At 38.2% G+C, this 21,652-nt stretch overlaps 1 protein-coding gene across 1 annotated transcript in view; it reads right to left on the bottom strand.

Annotated features, from left to right (window-relative positions):
* Window positions 1-21,424, bottom strand: part of COL23A1 (collagen type XXIII alpha 1 chain) — a gene marked incomplete at its 5' end in the record, with an annotated part of 327,729 nt that extends 306,305 nt beyond the window's left edge. Inside the window, 2 exons of the mRNA XM_081319969.1 lie at window positions 11,032-11,101; window positions 21,143-21,424. Coding sequence (XP_081176095.1) covers window positions 11,032-11,101; window positions 21,143-21,424 — 352 coding nt within the window. The remainder of the gene's footprint in view (window positions 1-11,031; window positions 11,102-21,142) is intronic.
* Window positions 21,425-21,652: the final 228 nt, after the last annotated feature.

Raw genomic sequence — 21,652 nt, forward strand, 5'->3', positions numbered from 1 at the left:
CAAACTGTTGTAAGTTGAGGACTACCTATTATTATTATTATTGTTATTGTCATCATCTCCTTCTCCTTCTCTCTTGCCGTGATGAAACATTTTCCTGAAGTTAGTGTTTGATCCATGGTTGTTTTTTGGAATCATCAAAGATATTATTTCACTGATGTATTGATTTTTAAAATAACCTGAATCATTATTATAGTATTTCGGTCTTTATACATCTCCGTCATTTCATTATTGTTATTTCATATACTATGACTTTATTATCTTTTGTTTTGGCCTTCACCATTCTTATTTTAAAACAAAAACAGGATGAGTTATCTGTTCTATGCCAGGAAATGTTATAATGTTATAAATGTTTTATTTATGCACAGATTAAAAAGTCTCTTTCAAGCTGGGTTCAATTCCTGATGATTTCATGGTCACATTTGAACTGTTTTCTTGGCAGCAATGAAGAAGTAGTTTGCTATTGTTTTCTTGTAGGTTGTCTACAGCTTCCGGTGATCTCTCATCCAAATGCTAATCAGGATTGACCTTCTTTAACTCTTTGAAATCACTCAGATACATCATTTTAGTTAAAATACTATATTTAGGAGCTTGCAGAGTCTTACACTTCAATAGAAGTTATTATTTAATTTTTTTCTCATTTAGTATATGTTTAGATTCCATGTTGGGATATCCATGAAGTTATGCACCCTGAACTACACTAGTAATTCACTGGCTTTTCTTGAGAGATTTTTTCACATGTTTTCAGTGCATCATTCACTTGTGCAGTTAATACTTGAAATTTACCATTTTTGTAACCATATGGGACATAGATATCACTCCAAATTTCCTTTGAAGTCAGTCATAAAGTTAGATAGGGTTTAGAAAATGTGAAGAAATTTGATAGAGACATACTGAAAAACCCTATAGTAAAATAATGTGCTCAAAAGTTCCTTCCTTCATTGAAATTAGTAAGCAATCTGTGACTGGAGCCTGAGATACACTTAGGGTGCCACTGTCTGTGCTTTGAAAAACCTGAAATGAAGATCCAAAAACACACGGCTGAAACTTAATATTAGTATTTGCCCATTTTAAAAGATTTGGGAATTTTACAATTTTAGAGATTTTTTTTAAATGTTCCAATTTGTAATGCAGACAGTATTAATTTTGCTAAACATTATAGTTAAATCTAGTCACGATTTTCTTATGGGAAAAAGATGCATGCATCATCTGAATCATAACTGAGTTGATATCAGAGAATTCAAAAGGATTGATGAAATATGTAATATAACAAGAATTATTTTTTTAAAGAAATTAGCTAATATTTTGTTTTATAGCCATGATGTTGGAAAGTACTTATTTTTCATTAGTATTCCAGTTATATTTCCCAATAATTGATATAATTTTGCCTATAGGCATAATTAATCAAAGAAGGTCTGTTTTAATCTCTATAGAAAGGAGTTATTATAAACAGAGGGATTTTTTGCTCCATTTTTTAACTTTGAGAACTGCTACTGAAAAAAAGTCATGGATTTATTAGACCCATGTTAATTTCACATATTAAAGTCAAATTTCATCTGAAAGAATTGTAGACTTCCAGGAGCTTAAATTCCAAAAAATGAGACCTGGACTGCTCTTAACCAAGAAATTTTTGTAGAGAAAACCATCACCATATAAAATTCTCTAGGCTTCACAGCTGAAATGAATGACACATGTCAGATGTCCTGCTAAGAAACTGCCATAGTTACATGCAATAAGCCATCAAATGAAAATCTCCTAGCCATTGTTAAAAATTACACTCCAATCTATTTTTGAATAGTCATTCCAGACAACCTTCCACAAATCCACTCGCCAATAAACCTAGGCTAAGCAACTCTTTGATCTTGGTAAGCCAGAACATTCATAAGAAGAGTTTGAATTATAACAGCTAAAGTGGGCTGCAAGAAAAATCTTGACTAAAGTTTTGTGAGAGTGTTTATAAATCCAGAATGGTATTTTCCCTTTCCACTTATCTTTCTGAGAACACGGAAAGTCTGGTTGGTAGGCTAAATATAATTGAGAACTCTGGTGCTGCTTAATGTTATATAGAGAATAGATTCCCCCCTCCCAAAAATAGCCATTTTGCCACAAAGGTCCTTGCCCTTCCTTCCAACAGTATGTGGGAAGAATCCAGAGAAAGAAATATTTTGGGAAATATTAAAAAGGCAGAATATATTTCTCCAAAGGAATAATGGAGAAGATCTTTAAAAGGCAGAAACATCTCCCTCCCCCCAGCCAGAAAACTCAGCAGAAACCAGCTTCTAGAAATGCAGATGTAATAATCCTTTCAGGAAACTTGGAGCCAGGAAGCTAGAAGCTATGAGATTAGGAAGACAAAGACCTCTAAAATCTACATTCCCCATCCAAATTCTAAAAGACATGACCTTTGAGGACATAATAGGATTAACCCATCAATACCAAAAGGGCACACTCAGACTCAGGTCAAAGCGCATAAGACAGGAAATACAAAGCTTCAAACAGGAACAAGAAACAACCTCAAGAGCCCCGGAAGATATAAAAACCCACCACTCCCAGCTACATGTTGTCAGTTTTCCCATAGCCACGCTTCTGTCTGGCTCTGCTCTTCAATGAACTACAACCTTCTTTCTAAAGCAGTCTCCATTTTGCTTATTCCCAGCTTGGATTGGACCCTGATGAAGATTTTTTTCTTTCAACAGGTACATCTACCATTTAAGAAAAATATGAAATTTTGCCTTGTAAACTAATTACTTGATGACACAGGACATTTTTAACTGGTTTCATCTTCCCCACTGTGATTAGCTGTATTCTCCAGTTTGGAAGCACAGTGACTCGAGTGGTTGGGATGCTGGGCAGGAGGTTAGCAAGCCTGTGTTTGAGACCCAAGAACTGCCATGGGGTGGGGTTGAGTTCTCATCCTTCACTCCAGCTCCTGCCAAGGACATAAAGGGAGCCCCCAAGTGGACATCCCCAAGGTAATGGTGATGTCACTGCCTCCTTTCAACCCGGAATCTTCTTGGTACTTCTGACACAAGTGCAAAAATAAATATTGTCCAGTCTCATCTGAAAGCTATCTTCTTCGTCTCATTTTTATCTCAATTTTCAAAGCAGAAAAAGAGGAAAAGTTTCTGTGCCAAGCAACTCTGGACTTTGAAGAAAAGATGATGCAAGGAAAATAATCCATGGAATCAATTTCTTTAAGACACAGACAAACAGACAGAGACTGACTTTTAGTACAGTTTTGGAAAGAGATGTTTAGTGAACTTTTTGTAACACTTGGCAGAGAAGTGAGACATTATTTAATTTTTAGAGAGCATCCCAAAATGGAAACATTTGTCATTGTTGCTAGGACCAGAGAATTGCTGAAAGATGAATTTCCTTTTTCCTTCAGTGTCCCCTCCTCATGACAACCAAAAAGCCTCTTCGAGGATTGCAGGACTATCCTTAATGAATTGTCACAAAAGAGCTTTTTCAAAAGCAACTGGACCTTTTTTGTTTTTCCCTTGAAGACATTTGGCTTCTCATCCAAGAAGCTTTCTTCAGTTCTGACTGCATGATTGGGGGTGGGGTGTCAACACTGCAACAATGGATGTTCCTGCTCTGACAACCGATGGAAATTGCAGCCATTTTCCCTTTGCTTTTAACATGCAGGTTACATCAGGTGTTGAAGGGGGGATAGGGTGAATGCTTGAGCTTAGCTAGCCGTAATAACAATGCAGCTCTGTGGGAACTCAAGGACACAAACCGATAATGTTTTGGCGGGCTGAGGAGCTGGGGAGAGCGCCCGCAATCCGGGCTAATTGGACAATGTGAATTATGACTGCTTAGTGGAGGTGGGACTTGCAAATTGTTACTTTGTATCTGGAGGAAGGGAATCTAGTTTTGGGTTTAACTATGTAGTGCCGATACTTTGTTTCCTGCATAAAATGCTCTTTAAGGAAGAATTCTTGCCTTGAAGTTCTTTAATGGGTTTCATCTATCGGAACCATGACACAGTGGGGGGGGAGTGAAGAATAGAAGGATTTATATTCCTTGCAATCTTTTAAAAACTTCCATTTTCCCCCACCATTCGGTCAGAAGTGAAGAAGCTTCTTGGATGAGAAGCCAAACGGCCTTCAAGGAAAAAACAAAATCCAGTTGCCTTTTTAAAAAGCACCTTTGGGACAAGCTTATGAATACCTTTTTTAACATGCAATCTATATCCACATAGAGAAATTAGATAATAGGTAGATTAGAGAATAGTTACCACTGCAATTTATATATTTTTTCAACTGACAGCATCAAGGGGTATTATACACAATGAATGTTAACTGAATATTTTCAGAATCCCTTGCAAATGTATGATACCTGGTTTTCTATTAAAATTGATTAGAATCCACTACAAGCAAACACAGCGATAGATCCAAGTACTCCAATTACAAAAAGGTCACAGATTGCTGCATGTTCAGAAGTACTTCTCATTTTTCTGCAAGAAGTTGCATGTATGGAATATTATTTTATTTATTTTGCAGACAGCATTGCAACCCAGTATAAAACTACCCTTTGTTTAGTGAAATAAATCTGCCAACAGAAAAGGATATAGGAACATAACCCATAAGATAGATCTTCCAAATATAAGTAAAATTGGCCCAGGCCATTTTGTATTAAACACAACGATGACAAAATGAATTATACACTGTGAAGTCTTGGCACAAGCACCAGCCTTTAATGTTTACATTGCAACATCACATGAAGTTTGTAAGGTGCAAAGTTTGCATTGCAACATCACAACATGACTTACACCATTTGTCTATCAACCTCTGAGGAGACCAGGGTGTAAAGCAGTCTGAAGATTGTTATGTGTATATGTGTAAAATAGTATTATGTTCTTTGAAGGCACTGAAATGTTTGTCATTAAAAAAATATCCAAATCTTTATAGGGACCAATAGCTATATCGTGTCTAGAATGAATATTTAGCAACCAAATTTAGAATCAGAGAACTGGAAGGATTTAGCATCCTTTAATATACAATTATTTTAAACCAAAGAGAGTCCAAGTCAACATGAAGTCTTAATTATGTTTTAGTAAAGACATAAAGTACTTATGGTTATTTTGAAAACAGTGCACTCCTAATCAGAACATGATCAAAGATGCACCTCAGTAGAACAGAGATCTGAAAGTGATCTAAACAGATTAATTACTATATAAAGAACATTAAAGAAAGTTAGCAATAAGGAACATAAAAATAAGCCTTTTATAGTTGTGGAACTATTCTTCATATTTAAGAGAATTAACATAAATATCTTAATCAAGCATTTCAGATCCTGATAATGAGATTTATCTTAATACTTTGCGTAATTTAATTTCTATGATATTCATGAAATAATATTAGCTCCCTCTAGTGGTCAAAAACACCAAAGGGTGTGCAAACATGTTAATCTTGGGTGAATTTCCAAGACAAAACATTGTATTACTATTAAGTGGACATTTCCAAAAAAACATCAGGGCAGTACAAATGGTATATTCCTTACAGAATTTTGGTGCAATTGCATTAACATGCAACAATACTTAATTTCTGTAAGACTCCAATTCTATATATCTGACCCAAAGTCCCTTTCTTCATAGTGAGACTGCCAAATATGATTAGATGGCACACCTCATAAATCACTTACTAGTTGGAATGTGCTAGATTTTGCTCTTTGTCAATTTTCTATGAAACAAATTTCCTACAGATTTTATACCCTCATTTTCAAATTTATTCACATTATATTCCCTGATATATTCAGTATGCTGTTGTACAATCTAGGCCATGGGTAGGCAACCTCGGCTCTTTTATGACTCATGGACTTCAACTCCCAGAATTCCTGAGTCAGTTGACTCAGGAATTCTGGGAGTTGAAGTCCATGAGTCATAAAAGAGCCGAGGTTGCCTACCCCTGATCTAGGCTATCCATCTCCTACCAATCTCTGCTCAGAGCAAGTCAGCCAATAGCTGAGGAGAAAGAATGGCAGTTCACTCTATCTAAGAATAGCAGCTAATTACCAAAGGTACGGCTTCCCCATCAGCCGTTCATGAATTCACAAATAGCAGAAAGAAGGGAGAGAGCATAAAATATTAAAGAAAAAATTTCTAGCATTCATTTCCTTAAAAACACACAACCACATATTTGGGGAGGAGTTATGGCTGTGTGTCTTACAGTTGCAAAACATTAAATTTAAATCAGTAATGTGGAGTATTTGGTGATCTCTGAGCTTGGTTGTTTGCTTGCAGACAATTCACTATCCAACTAGGTAACATTGTTATTCTTCATGCCAAGCTTGGTCTAAGATCCAACAGTTTCCTAATTGAAATCGTGGTTGTGACATTAAATTTTCATCCTGTATTCTGACTGCTAGTTGATGTTCACAGATGCACTCTGCTAATCTTCTGCCTATCTGCTCTACATAGTGGCTATTATAATCCTTACACTGTATGTTGTAGATGACTCCTGTTTTTTATTTTTGGGCTACTAGGCCAAATCCAAAATTCTAGAGGATTCCTGGAAGCTTGGTGTTCAGACAAATCAGCCATCAATAACCAGAGATATTTACAAAGCATTCAAAAGACACAATAAAAAAGCTAAGAAGGAAATAAAAGGATTACAACACATCCTCTCCAGCAGCCAATTCTCTGATAAGCAGGAATTAACAACAAACAACCATGCAGAAAACAGCACTCCAATCAAGTAACTACCAAAGAGAAAACCTGTCAGCTTTGTAAGGTAGACCACCTAGTGAGATAAATTAATTCTGGTTACATTAATAGAATCTTGAAAGAATACCGTACTTTTACATCCCAAGAAACTAGGGAAGGTCTCTTCTGAGCCACTTGTTCTGCTCACATTCCTGCTGTGGGCCATTTTGCCTTCTATCTCATTGCACCTTGGCTATGTCTCTTCCCCCTGTCTCCCAAGGTTATTCCCACATACTAATACAGAACCTTTTTGTTATTAAAATGGCAACTATTGTATATAAACATGAAATAAATTCCTCACTGAGTCACACTGATGGTGTTACCTACCGTAGTTGGGTAATAAAATGTCTGCAAGCAAGCAATCAGGCTCAGAGAGCGCTAAGCATTGTTCAGTCTTGAGCTACACATATTCTTTCCTACTGAGGTCAATACTGTAATGATTGCTTACTTACTAGGGAAGAAAAACAGCTTTATAATGTATACATTATCCACAGATTTTAATCTAATACATTTATACAACAATTAGATTGTGCTTGTACGTTTCTTGACCAGGATTTCAGAACCAGATGGGTAGTTCCACATGTACAAATGACCTTTGAGCTTTCCTTTTTAAAAAACAGTCATTATACAATAAGTGTTTTTGAAACTAAAGGTATTTTTTTAAAAAAAAATAATAATACTGCCTAGGACTGCTACAAAAATCTTTCAAGAAAGCCTTTGTTAAAAGTTACACTGCAATCCTTAGTTGAGACATCTGCCACTTCCTACTTAATAACTCATGTGTCCTGGGTTATGCTCGCAACCAGGACTTCTGGGATAGTTGTTGCTAAGTAATGTGTTCATGTGACATCAGAGTTTATGACTACATTGCTTAGTGACGCCCAGTTCCTATTACTGTCAGGTGCAAAAGATCAGGTCCATACGTGAAGGTTCAATTAAACTGATTTATTGCTAAAAAAGCTTCGTACAGGAATCTTCTCAAGTAATAGTTAGCACCTGCTTGGTGTTAGATATGGCATGGGCAATGGAATTCAAGGGAAATTGGACTTCATCTGCTTGTGACTACATAGAGATTCTCGGCTGATCCCTGTCTTAACTCCACCCCCTGGCTCTGCCACTCCTCCTACAATTACTATTATAGCCCAAGGACTACATGTATGGCCATGGGAGTATACAGCTGGAAGTGGCTGTCCTATATTTTCCCTGAATCTTGCTTGGCAAGATAATAATTTAATAGCTAATCAGCTTGTATAATGGGAGATGTATGATGTAATGATGGGAATGACTCAGCAGGGTCTATGTCCCTTTAAGAGCCAGCTGGGTCTGTGTCCCTTTAAGAGCCTTTGTATAAAAGGAAAGGCTCTGCTGCTGTGTTCTCTCTCTTTTGTTTTTCCTACTGTAACTGCTGTGTGTTGGAGCCTGCTGTGTTAGCACGTGTATGTATATTGTTCCTGGTGTATGATACTGCAGATAGTGTAAAATAAACCACCATTTAATATAGACCACTGTTTACTGTGTTTACTCCTGGGTTATCTCAGCACAATAAGACTATGCATGCTCTGACATTGCTCTCCAATAGCCCATTTAGTACTATAAAGTTCTTCATGCTTTTCACTGTATGATTGGGATTGGGAAAATATGGTAGGGAAAAACCTTTCCTATCCCAGAACCACAGTTCTGATCCAAGTCTTTCTCTATGCAGCAATACTTGAATTTGATATGAAGAGATCTTCATCACAGACATCCCAAATTCTGATCAAGTTTGATCTTGAGTACAATAGAGAATAAATGGAGAAATAAATAAGGCAAATAAAACAAATGGCAGTGGAGAATGAAAGAGAGAATCAGGAGAGAAGAAAGCAAAAGATTAAACCATACTATAACATTTCTCTCAAAACTGTCTGTCATACAGAAGACAGATAGAGAAGCAGGGTTGGACCATGAAAGGTAAGCAAGAAAAAGGATTTGCAAAGGGAAAGTTCTCATTGTGTGACCTGTTAATCTCCAACTGGTGCCACACAATGTTGATTTGCTTAAAGACATACCTTTGGGGCCAGGATCTTTTGCATTTTAAAAAATCTGCAGCATGCCAACTTCCTCTCTTAAAAATTACAGTGAAGTAAAAGTACCACTTTGTCTCGCTTTCGTTAATGTATCTAGAACTCAATTTTTTAATTTTTTTTTTAGTAATGATAGATTTGGTGCTTTGCTCAAACGTTATGTCCAACTTTGCTTGGCAAAAAAGTGTTATATTGTGTTTCTTATTACAGCCACTTTGTGCCCCCAAAAATCTACCTAGTGGCAATTTTGTAACTTTCTCAAATTCAGTATGCATTCATAACCCCATAACGTTGGGGACTTCAGACACTGTCATCAACTGACTATAAATGTTAACTATATTTCAGTGACTTCATAATCAAGAATCATAGTTACAGTATAAAGGTAGCCCTTGACTTACACAAATGAGCACAATTGAGCCCAAAATTTATGTGGCTAAATGAGACATTTGTTAAGTGAGGTTTGCTCCATTTTATGACCTTTCATGCAGCAGTTGTTAAGTGAATCACTGCAGCTATTAAGTTAATAACTCTGTTGTTAAGTTAATCTAACTGCCCCATTGACTTTGCTTGTCAGAAGGTCACAAAAGGTGATCACATGACCCTGGGACATGGCAACCGTCATAAATATGAGTTAGTTGCCAAGCATCTGAATTTTGATCATGTGACCATGGGGATCCTGCAACAGTCATAAGTGTGAAAAGTGGTCATAAGTCACTTTTTCAGTGCAGTTGTAAGTTTGAACAGTCATTAAATGAACTGTTGTAAGTCAAAGACTACCTGTATTTTATTTTTTAAGAATAGAAATCATGAAAAATCATCAAACTCTCAAGCCTACAATAAAGTGTACAAGTTTTTTTCTATGAGGAGTTTCACTTCATTTATTTATTTTATATTGGGGGTTCTGAAGATGCAGCTGGCATTGCAGTGAAATAACCTATGAAACAAGGCCAACAATGTTAACATGAAAGAAATAGATTGGCTAAACTTCAAGAAAGCTTAACATACACATTTTTCACTTGCAGAGAACAAACAAACAAACAAAAGATTTAAAAACATTCTGCCAAAAGTCTGGATTTTGCCTCTGAATTTGGGAAACACAGGACGGCTCTACCCAAGTCAGAAAGAGCATTGACTTAAACCTAATAAAAAGCTTCAAACTGTTGTCTTTGCTCCAAGAACCAAAACACACACTTAAAAATTAGTCAGGCTTCCCTGTTTTCATTAACTTATATTTTGACGTACTAGAAATAATTTTAGGTTAATATATCAATAAATCAATAGTAACCTGCTTGGAAAAGATCAGTCAAGAGGAGTATAAAGACTACTATCAATTTATTTGCTAGTAGTTACTAAAGTAAAAGAACTACAATTATATTATGTTTAAAACAATTAGAAATCTAACAAAACTATTATATATAATTTAAAGATAAAAAGAGGGTAAAATAATGTTATCTTTTTCAGGATTTCAAAAACAACCTGCAAAGTTTACATGTATTAATGTTAGCAGAATTTCAGTTTGCAGTCTTTTGATTGCTTCTAAACACTGGGCCCCACAAGGTTTTCATTAGAAAATAATATTAGATCCAAGTATATGTATGATGACTTTGGTTTCTGTGCAAAACAAAAAAGGGCCATTTGGAAACACTTCACCTCAACCCTTACAAAAATGACCCCATTCATATGACTTTTCAAATACAAGATGCCCTGTTCCGTTTTGTTTCAAATGTGATCAGCAATATACTGTATATAGAAAGAAACAAGCAAATACTTGCATATTTTGCTCATACTGAAATCATTAGACATTTATTAACTAAATTTTGCACAAGGCAGCTGAACAAAAGCTAACAAAATTATTTAATGCTTCATTTGAGAAATTATCTTTGGGATAAACCTATAGATAAAGGTTTTTAAACAACCATGCATACTGAAGGTACTTACTCATCCAGCAAAGGGTGCTTTGGGGTGAAAAATTAAGAAACATTTGTTCTAATAAGGAATAATTTATTTTTTTATGAAAACACTCAGACAGTTCAAAACTAGAAACCAATCAATTTAATTGCATTGACTATTCACTTTTGCATGTGCAGAATTAAAAACAAAATCTAACAGAAAACTCCTGCCCATACAACAAAAACTACTTGTAAATATATTTAAATTAGGATCTCCCCCATCTTTCAAGCAATGCTATGATAGCTATTTATTTCTCACATTCACTTAATAACATAGTATATCTACTTTTAAAAAATTTATTTCTCATCCACTTACCTGGTGGGCAATGACATTCAGAGGGTACTTCTCTTGCTGTACGTAATTTGGCTAATCCTTCGTTCAATTTCTGTCAAGAAAGCAAATGTATAAATAAATCACAGCTAATAGCCAACAAATGTGGTCCATGCTATTGCTAAACATACAAGTCCTAGCCATACTGAAGCCCAGTCTTATAAATTTCAATGAGGAAATTAAGGAAATGTTTAGATCTTTTCCACTGAAAATTCCAAGACTTGCTCAGCTTTGACTGGATCACACCAGTATTTAGTTAATACTAAAATAATAGAATATTTCAAGCCAAATAAACTACACAAACCAGCACTCTGCTGTTTTAGTTCCTTTCAATTATTTTATATCTAATGTGCAAAATTACTTAGTAATAATAGTTGAAGGAATCTATTCTTAACCATTCATCACACTTTTCCCCCTAGAGACTCTGTAAAATCATTGACTGAGACCCAAATAAAGCAACGGTATCTATATAAGCACACCATGCACAAAAATCGTATGCATTTTTTAAACTAAAGGAGTTACCATTATAGAGGATTGTTTGTAGATAGGATTATGCAGTTTTCACTTTTAAAAAGGAAGAAGCTAGGAAACAAAGCTGCACAGTTGAATTTAGAATACTTGTTTCTATTCACTTTTGAGGATCTATGCAGCACTGCAGATGAGTAGTAAGCATCAAACCAAATAAAACAAATAAGTGAAGGGGAGAGACACTGAAAACTAGAAATATTCATGCCAAATTGAAATTATGCAATTACTGACAATTCAGCAGCTCCTGAAAGTTAATACTACCTCATGTCTATTCAGGCATTGGAAAGAAGTTGGGACAAAATACTCAATTTCTTCCTCCCATTTTCTAATGAATTAACAAAAGAACATACCCATTCCAATCTAGTTATTGTGGTAGAAATACCAATGCAACTTTTCCAGCTTGTACTACAAGCCCCCGAAAACTTCATTTCCAGTTTCAGAACGAAGATTTTGGGCATATTTGAAATAGCAAAGTCATTTGTAAAAGTCAGTATCATATCCCTGTGATACTGTTGAAAACTAGATGAGACATTATTCATCCATTATATTGGTGGCTCAGCTCTCTAGAATGAAACAGTTAGGCTGGAAGATTTAGAAAATTACAAAAGAAAGCTCTACTTGTATATTTAATGCAGCTCTGAAATATGCTGACACTTGCATTATGGATTGATGAAGTTGTTCCCATGGATTGGGTAGGGAATCCAATTTATACAATGTACTTTAGGACTGGGCAAATCCTTCCAAAAAGTGCTCCTGAAAACAAGGGAACACTTCTTTTGGGTTGTGGGTTCAAGCTGTTTCTGCCTACATGCACAGTCACCCCACCCTGCCTTTTTCCCAGCAAAGAAAAGTGACTCTGCATGCACGAACATGCAGGAATGTCTGGAAACGGCATCCAAAATACTAGTGCAGGCTTGGAAAAAGATACAGCTGCTTTAAGTACTGTATTTGAAAAGTGGAACTTCATATATGTTCCTCCCCTGCATCCAGAAGCATCTTTTCTAACATACAATAAAATTACCATTTTTTTCTTTTAGGACTAAGGCTAAGAAGTCAAAGAAGAGAAAAACACAACAAACTGCACTTTTTTTTAAAAAACAACAACAACAACAAGTTGTTCTTGCCCCTAAGCATTTTCCAAGCATTTTCATTTGAGAGCTTTCTAACTGTGGAGTGTCACCTAGAGACGTGCTCTTGGGACATTTTGTGCAGTACAAGAATGAGGCATCACACTCTGATGCCCTCCTCTGGAGCTCTCATCTTTCACTGGGATGCCATCACTGATGTCTCTGCAATGACATCTATTCTCTTCTTTGGCACTGACCTATGACAGCTAAAAATAACAGCCTGATAATATAGGAAATAGACATTAACATGTTTTTGCAAAGAGCTGCGCATTTCTCAAACTTTACTCAGTCCTCCATTGAATGAGGTAAATTTAGAGACAATCACTTTGTCTTTACACTAGTGGCATACCCAATTCCAGCAACCGTTCCTTATATGTTTTAGCTTCCAGTCCCCTAATCATCTTTCTTGCTCTTCTCTGTACTCTTTCTAGAGTCTCAACATCTTTTTTACATTGTGGTGACCAAAACTGGATTCCAAGTGTGGCCTTACCAAGGGATTGTAAAGTGGTATTAATACTTCACGTGATCTTGATTCTATCCCTCTGTTAATGCAGCCTAGCACTGTGTTGGCTTTTTTGGCAGCTGCAGCACATTGGTGGCTCATATTTAAGTGATTGCCCATTAGGACTCAGAGATCCCTCTTACAGTTACTACTATTGAGCAAGGTACCACCTATACCACAGGTCTGCAACCTGTGGCTCCGGAGCCACATGCGGCTCTTTCAGCCATCTCCTGCGGCTCCCAGTCCTCTGCCATGTGCAGTCCAAAAAAAAAAGGGACTAAAAAAGTTCAACCAATCAATCCAAATATGCAGGGTAGGTGCATATCTTGCCTTGGCTCCACTCTTCAGTCAAACCCTGTTCTGTGCATGCGTGCATGTATGCACATGCGCACACATTTTTTGCGGCTCCCAGTTTTTCCTTTTGTGAGGGAACCGGTTCCAAGTGGCTCTTTCACTGTTTCAGGTTGCTGACCCCTGACCTACCTCGGCTCTTTTATGACTCATGGACTTCAACTCCCAGAATTTCTGAGTCAGCATAGGATACTATACCTGTGCATTTGGTTTTTCTTGCCTAAGTGTAGAACCTTACTTTTTTCACCATTGAATTTCATTTTGTTAGATAGTGCCCAGTGTTCAAGTCTGTCCAGATCCTCCTGTATGTTAAGCCTGTCTTCTGGAGTGTTGGCTATTCCTGCCAGCTTGGTGTCGTCTGCAAATTTGATGGGTTCCCCATCTATCCCCTCGTCCAAATCGTTGATGAAGATGTTGAAGAGCACTGGGCCTAGAACAGAGCCCTGGGGCACCCCACTACACACTTCCCTCCATGTAGATGCAGTTCCATTGAGGACCACACGCTGAGTACGGCTGGTCAGCCAGCTACAAATCCCTCTGGTGGTGCTGCTGTCTAATACACATTTTTCTATCTTAGCAAGTAGTAGGTTGTGATCTACTTTATCAAATGCCTTACTGAAGTCCAAGTAAATTATATTATATCTGAGATGAATATGCTTCTTTGGTGCGGTCTGTCAGAAAAGGTTTGTTGAGGGTCCCAAATCTGATAAAATGTCATCTACAAGGAACCTGTGCTACATTGTAAATATATGATTTTTTTTCAAACTGTATTTTATAGGCTAAGAAGATATTTCCATGTGTTAATCACACCATGCATTATAAAAAGATCCATCACATAAGTGAGCGTAGAACTTTCGCAAGAAGATAGAGATCAAATTACATAACCCAAACATTCCAATAAATACAAAGAGTATTCCAAGGTCTCTATACAGTATAAGAATTAGGCTAGAAGCAAATGGTAAGATAGAGGGGAAAAATTATTATGATGATAAGATAGCAGCAATATGATTTTCAACAGAAACAAATGTGAAGTATTATATTTAGGTAGGAAAAAGCAAATATGAATATAAGGTGTAGGGGAAATATCATATTCAAAAAGAATCTGTATCTTGGTAGAGTGCAAAATATGAGCCAACTGTTATTATATATCTGCAAAAGAAAAAAAAATATGCACTCCTAGATTGCATCAGTGGGTTAGGACGCTGAGCTTGTCGATCAGAAAGTCGGCATTTTGGTGGGTCGAATCCCTGTATCTGTTAGAGTGCCTGTTACTTGTCCCAGCTTCTGCCAACCTAGCAGTTCGAAAGCACATAAAAATGCAAGTAGAAAAATAGAGACCACTACAGGTGGGAAGGTAACAGCGTTCCATGCGCCTTTGGCATCTAGTCATGCCGGCCACATGACCACGGAGACGTCCTCGGACAAGCGCTGACTCTTTGGCTTTGAAACGGACATGAGCACCGGCCCCTAGAGTTGGAAACGACTAGCACGCATGTGCGGGGGAACCTTTACCTCTACCTAGATTGCATCAACAGTATTACAGTAACATTAATGATAATCACTGTATCTCTTTATTCAGCATTGATGCATTCAGTTTTGAGCATCGCATTTTACCAATTACACTGGAAAAACTGGAGCATGCCCAGAGGAAAGCAAAAAAGATGATAAGGAGTCAAGGATGAAAATTACATGAAGAACAGTTGAACATATTGGATAGTTTAGCATGGAGAAGATAAACATGCAGGAAGGCATGAAACTTGACTTCAGGTATTTGAAACTGTTTTGTCATGATTTAGGTTTTCCTTCTCTGGAGGAGGAAGGACATGTATCAGAACTGGAGAGGTGATTCCTACCCTGAAGGGGAAGATGAAATTAAATACCCAAAGTTTATTTCAGCCTTACAATCTATAACACTGTGAACTTCCTTTTAAAACCCAATACTTTACTCAGTTTAGGAATCATAATAATCCAGTCAACAGGTTATCCAGCTTGTCCTTGAATACCACCTCCCTTGATAATTAGCTCTCCACCACCTCCCTTGATAATTAGCTCTCCACAGTCAAGTTGATTTCCTCCTCTAACCCAAGATCATTCTTCTGTGTCATTCTTTGGGGATGATAGAAATAGATTCTTTCTTCCGATGGAAGTTTTTAAAGATAGCTATGTTTCCCCTTAATTGTCATGCTGTTCAGCCCACATAGTTTCCCAATCCAGAATGTTCTTGAGTACTTTATCAAATGCTTATTGAAATCAAGATCTTTTATGTCCATGTGCAATCCAATCTTGAATGTTACAAGTCTAAAAAAAAATGTCAGCTGCACAAGACATATTCTTGACCAATCCATACTGGCCTTTGATAATCACCACATTATTATCAAGGTACCTGCAGGCTGACTGTTTTAGCATCTGTTTTCAAATCTTCCCAGGTATTGATATAAAACTAAGTGTTTCAGGTTGTAGAGGGCCATAGAAATGACCTTGGAGAATCTATGTGGTAAGCATATTTTAGGACCGGGAAACAAAGTTTTAGGGAAAATGTAGGCAGGATTTCAAGATTCTGTTACTACTGTATAGTCTATATTAATAGAGCTCCAGTCACCATTAGTCTGTTTCCTGTTCTGACTAACTTGAAGGGTTGGTAATAGTTTCCTGGATCCTTCTTTTCCCATTTTTGAAATCATGATTTCCTGTGACATTGCCTTCTTTTTATTGTAAATCACGGTATTTCTCAACCATGGCAGGTTGAAGATATGTGGATTTCAACTCCCAGAATTCCTCAGCCAGCATGATGGATGGGAAATTCTAGAAGTTGAAGTCCATATAATTTCAACCTGCTAAAATTGAGAACCATTTTGGCTATTTGCTGGGATTTCTTAAAACTAATACATAAAAATTCAGCCAGACCATTCCTGTGTCTGGAATTCTATAGTACAATGTTCCTATAGTATGGTAGGATGTAAATGTTCCAAAGATGCTTTTTCACAAGGCAACTGGACTTTGTTTTTCTTTGAAGACATTTCACTTCTCATCCAAGAAGCTTCTTCAGCTCTGACTGCATGGTAGGGAATGGAAGGATTTAACCAGCTGTCTGCAAGGAGTATAAATCCTACCATTCCCCACCATCCAGGCAGAGCTGAAGAAGCTTCTTGGATGAGAAGTAAAAAAAGAAAACAAAGTCCAGTTGCCCCGTGAAAGAGCATCTTTGGGACAACTATGACCTGGATGACTGAGAATCTCCATAGACATGTAGGATGTAAATCATGTAGCTCTGGAGATTTAAACTCCTTCAGAATAAACTGATGTGTCCTGACCATCTCTCTCTTTCTCAGTCTCAAGCTTCAGTCCTACCCTTCTTTCTGCCTGGTGCAACAAGTGCGTTCTTGTTGATAAAGCCTGAATCAGAATAGGAATTGAGTAGTTTCACCTTTGCATTACATTGTGTGCTAGCATGTTGCCATTTTCACTGAGCAACTGGTATAAATCTTTTTTTTATTTTGAATGTATCTGAAGAACCTTTTGTTATCATCATTCACCAACTTTAACTTATTAGCCGACCTGACACCATCTTAACAATTATGAATTTTGTCTATTTTTAGCCTTTTTTTAACCCTCCATGTGTGTCCTTTTTGGTTTCAGACCTTCCTTAACTAACTAAAACTTGATTTTCTAATGAATAAATGCAATAATTCCCATATTCCTCTTTGTATGCCAGTTTAAAAATAATATTAGAAACGTCAAAGCATTCCAATCCTGTAGTCACTCAGAAAAAGAAAATAAACACAGCAGGAAACCTAATAAATATAAGATTTATACCAATGGTCCATTGATTTAGCATTACTGTATGTCCAAACCAATCCAGGTTTTTAAAAGTTCAGTGACTAAGAAACTATTCTCAATCATAAACAAAAAAGAAATCCAAATTATATCTGGATAAGTTTGCAATTTCCAGATAAATGAGAAAAATAAATCTACCATCTTTCTTTGAGTATTTGTATAGCATCCACTGCTTGTATTAGAATTTCCTTTTTTCATAATGACTATTTCAAGAAGGGATTTTTCATTGCAATATCACATCATTAAGCTGCAATTATACTATTACATTACAGTAGTATTTTTCTATTTCTGTTGGCTTGTGTTCCTCTATTTCTAAATCTCAAGCCAGTAAAGTTGGAGTGAACTAACCATATTATATAGACTGGCTACAAAATTCAAAACATTGGCAGGAAAGTGCTATTTATAGCTGGAGAGTGTATTCCAGGATATCTTATAAGTTATCCTGTGACAGTTAAAGAGGTCATGAAGAACTGTATCTGAGACTAATTGAACAATTACCTTATTTGAATGCTCAGCAAACTTAAGAATCAAAGGTCATATTTATTCATATCCTTTGGAACTACAGTACCTATGTTTCGTTTATAATCAATTTTGTAGTTCTGCACCAACTTTGTTTTTAAAATAAAAATTTAAACTCCCTGTTATTCTTTCCTTGGCTATTCACAACCAACATTAAGTGGAGTTAGACAGCATATAGATGTTGCTGTCAGATTCTGTCCTGGTTTTGTTTAAATGTTAAGCAATTTCATGCCAATTTTCCAGTCTTGGAGATAGAGCCATAGACTGAGAAACACCATTAACTGTTTTCTTCTTTTGGCATGGATTTTGCATCATGTATCTACATCCCACACACTTCTGGTCTTTTAAAGAAAGCAAACTATGGATAATTTGCATAGGATTAGAAAACATACCATGAAAGGGATTCTTAGCCTTTCTAATTCTTCTCCAGAAGTTGGCTGCAAACTGTAAAATCTCATGAGCAAAAAGCCACAAACACTATAATAAGCCTGTTAGATAAAACTTACAGCACTTTATTTACCTATCCATCAATATTTGTAATGTGCCTCAATCCTGAAAGACTCCAGGTGCTGTATCATCAAAACAAACAGAAATCTAGAAACAGAAATAAAGCAAAAGCATAGAAATGGGATACAATGCAAAGCCTCAACCAAACACACTCAATCAATCAATCAGCTGGGATCAAAGGTTCATTGGAATAAAGTGTATAGAACTGATTTTTGAGATGTCAGCAAAGCAGAAGCTTCACATACCTCTGGAAAGAAAGAATTCCAGAGAGAAGGGGGCTACCACTGAGAAAGACTACTATTCTAAAATAATTCCAGGTATGAATTTTACCTCATATTTTAGAAAAGTAGCCATCCTGGTTTATTGCAGGAAAAAAAAATCAAGACTGAAATCTTAATCCCTTACTATAGCATGTAATGTCAGTTCTCTTTTGAAATGTATAACAAATATCTTTGTTTTTACAGTGTCACAAGCTTCTGTCCTCACTTCACATCAGCAATTATCCTATGAAGAAGCAAATCAAGTTGTCAGTGGTATCTAACATTTTGTTAAGGCACAGAACAAACAACTGGGTACTTAAGAAAGTCCCCTTGGCTTCCCTGTTGTCAAACTTAACTCCTGGTGGCTGTATAGACATGTCCATGTAGTTTTCTTGACAACTATAAAAAAGTGGTTTGCCATTGCATTCTTCTAGATGATTTTTCTAATTTTGTCACCTATGCTACAAACCAAAGGAGTTTTTAACTGGACTTTTTTCCAAGTATTAATCCGGTCACACCATGTTTTGTTGTAGATCAGTCTAGTTCAACGGTAGAAAGGGGAATGTCTTCACTATAACAGATAATTAAACTGGGACTAAGATTTGTGTGAACACAAGTCTGTATATTAATTGCCAGCCAACCTACAAGATATGGTCCATGATTTGCACATCTTTGCAACCATATTTAAAATGCTTCATAAATTAAATCAACTTCATTTTACACTTACTAGAAGGCTCTCCCTTTCCTGGGAAATATTCTTAAAGTACTTTTGACTTTAAGAAAGGTTATTACTGGAGCTTTCCCCAACTCTACACAATATGATTAACAGTAAGTTTGAAATGTTTCAAACTTTATAACAAACCACCTCTTCCTAACATAAAACCCTCCAGGTATATGTCTTGAATTGCAATGCCAACTTGACATTCTGGAAAATCAACTGAACACTAGTTGAAGACTGTTTTGAGCACTGCTGTCACAGAATTTAAAAACACAAGGTAATGAAGTAATTTAGAAATCCAGATTTCACAAATGTACATTTACAAAAGTATACAAAATTAATTATACCTTTACAGTTTTGTGAGTTGTGGTTTAAAAGAGGTGTGGAGAGACCTTGACATCCTCAAAGTACTTTTGGAACTATAAAGGTAAAGGTAAAGGTTCCCCCACACATGCGTGCTAGTCGTTTCCGACTCTAAGGGCCAGTGCTCATCTCTGTTTCAAAGCTGAAGAGCCAGCGTTTGTCCAAGGACGTCTCCGTGGTCATGTGGCCAGCATGACTAGACGCCAAAGGCGCACGGAACGCTGTTACCTTCCCACCGTAGTGGTCCCTATTTTTCTACTTGCATTTTTACGTGCTTTCGAACTGTTAGGTTGGCAGAAGCTGGGACGAGCAACAGGCGCTCACTCTGCTACGCGGCACTCGGGATTCGACCTGCCAAACTGCCAACCTTCTGATCGACAGGCTCAAAATATACATTTTTTTTTACATTCATCCAAGGGTGTTGCTTAAAATATGAAATAAAACAAAAAAACAAACATGATCCCAGGAAAAGCAAAGGCAACTTATCTCCAAAATGGTGCTGAGAAAACCCCATGAATGCAGTCACTTAGCTAACCTCAACTAGAGGAGGTCTTCACTTATATATTGTAGAGCTTGCAATCTAGCAATTAAAACAGTACATCCTGGCAGAGAACAGCTGGGTTAAAGCCAGACCTGAACCCCTGCTCAATCATTTCATTCAGAGGACGGTCTAAGGCTAAGGCAAGTCAGGCAGCATGCTAATGGTTTATTAAACCATTAATAAACCGCTGTGGTTCTCACAATATATTAAGCAACGGATTATCTCATTCTAGCTTAGCCGGGAGTGTTGTGACAACAACATGAAGCAGGTGTTGAGGATAGGGTTTTCACCAGGTCCCCAAGGTCTTTGAGGAAATGAAGGTCAAAAGGTTAAGCATGGAGTTCCACAAGGCAAAACAGCCCACAAGTGTTCTCATTTGGAGAAGCCGGAGAGCAGGGTCCCCTCCGCCTGCTGACAGTAGCGAGTAGCTAGCTGCCTTGGCCAGTTACAGCAGAAACGACACCCGATGCCCCTGGGAGGCACTTTGAAGACCAACAGCTACGCAGAGTCCCGCCGCTTCGGCAGATCGATCGCAAGCGGCGGCGCCTTCAGATGCCCCCGCTCAGCCTTGGATTAAGAGTGAGGTGCGACGGGGCTCTGCCTGCATTCTCGGGTAGAGCCCCGCGCTGTCAGTCAAAAGACCTCCGCAGCCCAGAGCCTGAGCCAAACGCCAGCCCGCCTCGCCCGCCTCCCGTTCGCAGCCCCTTCCGTAGACCCCGCGAGGAAAAGCCGCATTCTTCTTCGCGAGTTTTACTTGAGAGAAGCGGGCGAATAAGGCAGCCTCCGGCCCCCCTCCCCGCCCGCCCTTGTCCCCTTCGCCTCCACCCCGCCCTTCTCAGCCTTTACCTCCCGGAGAAGGTCGTCCACCTGAGGCTGCAGAGCGGCGAGCAAAGGCTCGGCGGCCAGCTGCTCTCCGGGGCTCCAGGCGCGGCTGGCCAACTCTTCTTCCAGGGCCACCAGTCGCCCCTGCAGCTTGGAGGTCTTGGCGCTGAGGAGAAAGCAGGCGCCCACCGAGAGGAGCGAGAAGAGCAGCGAGAGGAGGACGGGGCCCCTGCCGACGGGCCCCCAGGCGCAGGGACCGCCGCTTTGGGGCGCAGCCTCGGGCGCCTTCCCTCGAGGCCCGCTCATCTCGCGCTCGCTCGCTCGCTGGCTGGCTGGTTGGCGCGCGTGCCGAGAGGCCGGCCGGCCGGTCGGTCGGTCGAGACGGCGAGCGCTCAGGTCCTCCTCCTTCGCGGGGAGCGGCGGTTCCTGCGCTCGCCCGGCTGACCGAGCGCTCGTTCGGCGGCGGGCGCGGCAGCAGCTCTTGGCACCCGTTGGCCGAGCGAGCGGGGCAGGAAGTTTGGGAAGCGTGGCCTC

Source organism: Vipera berus (genome assembly GCF_964194415.1).
Source record: "Vipera berus genome assembly, chromosome: 2".
Classification (NCBI taxonomy): domain Eukaryota; kingdom Metazoa; phylum Chordata; class Lepidosauria; order Squamata; family Viperidae; genus Vipera; species Vipera berus.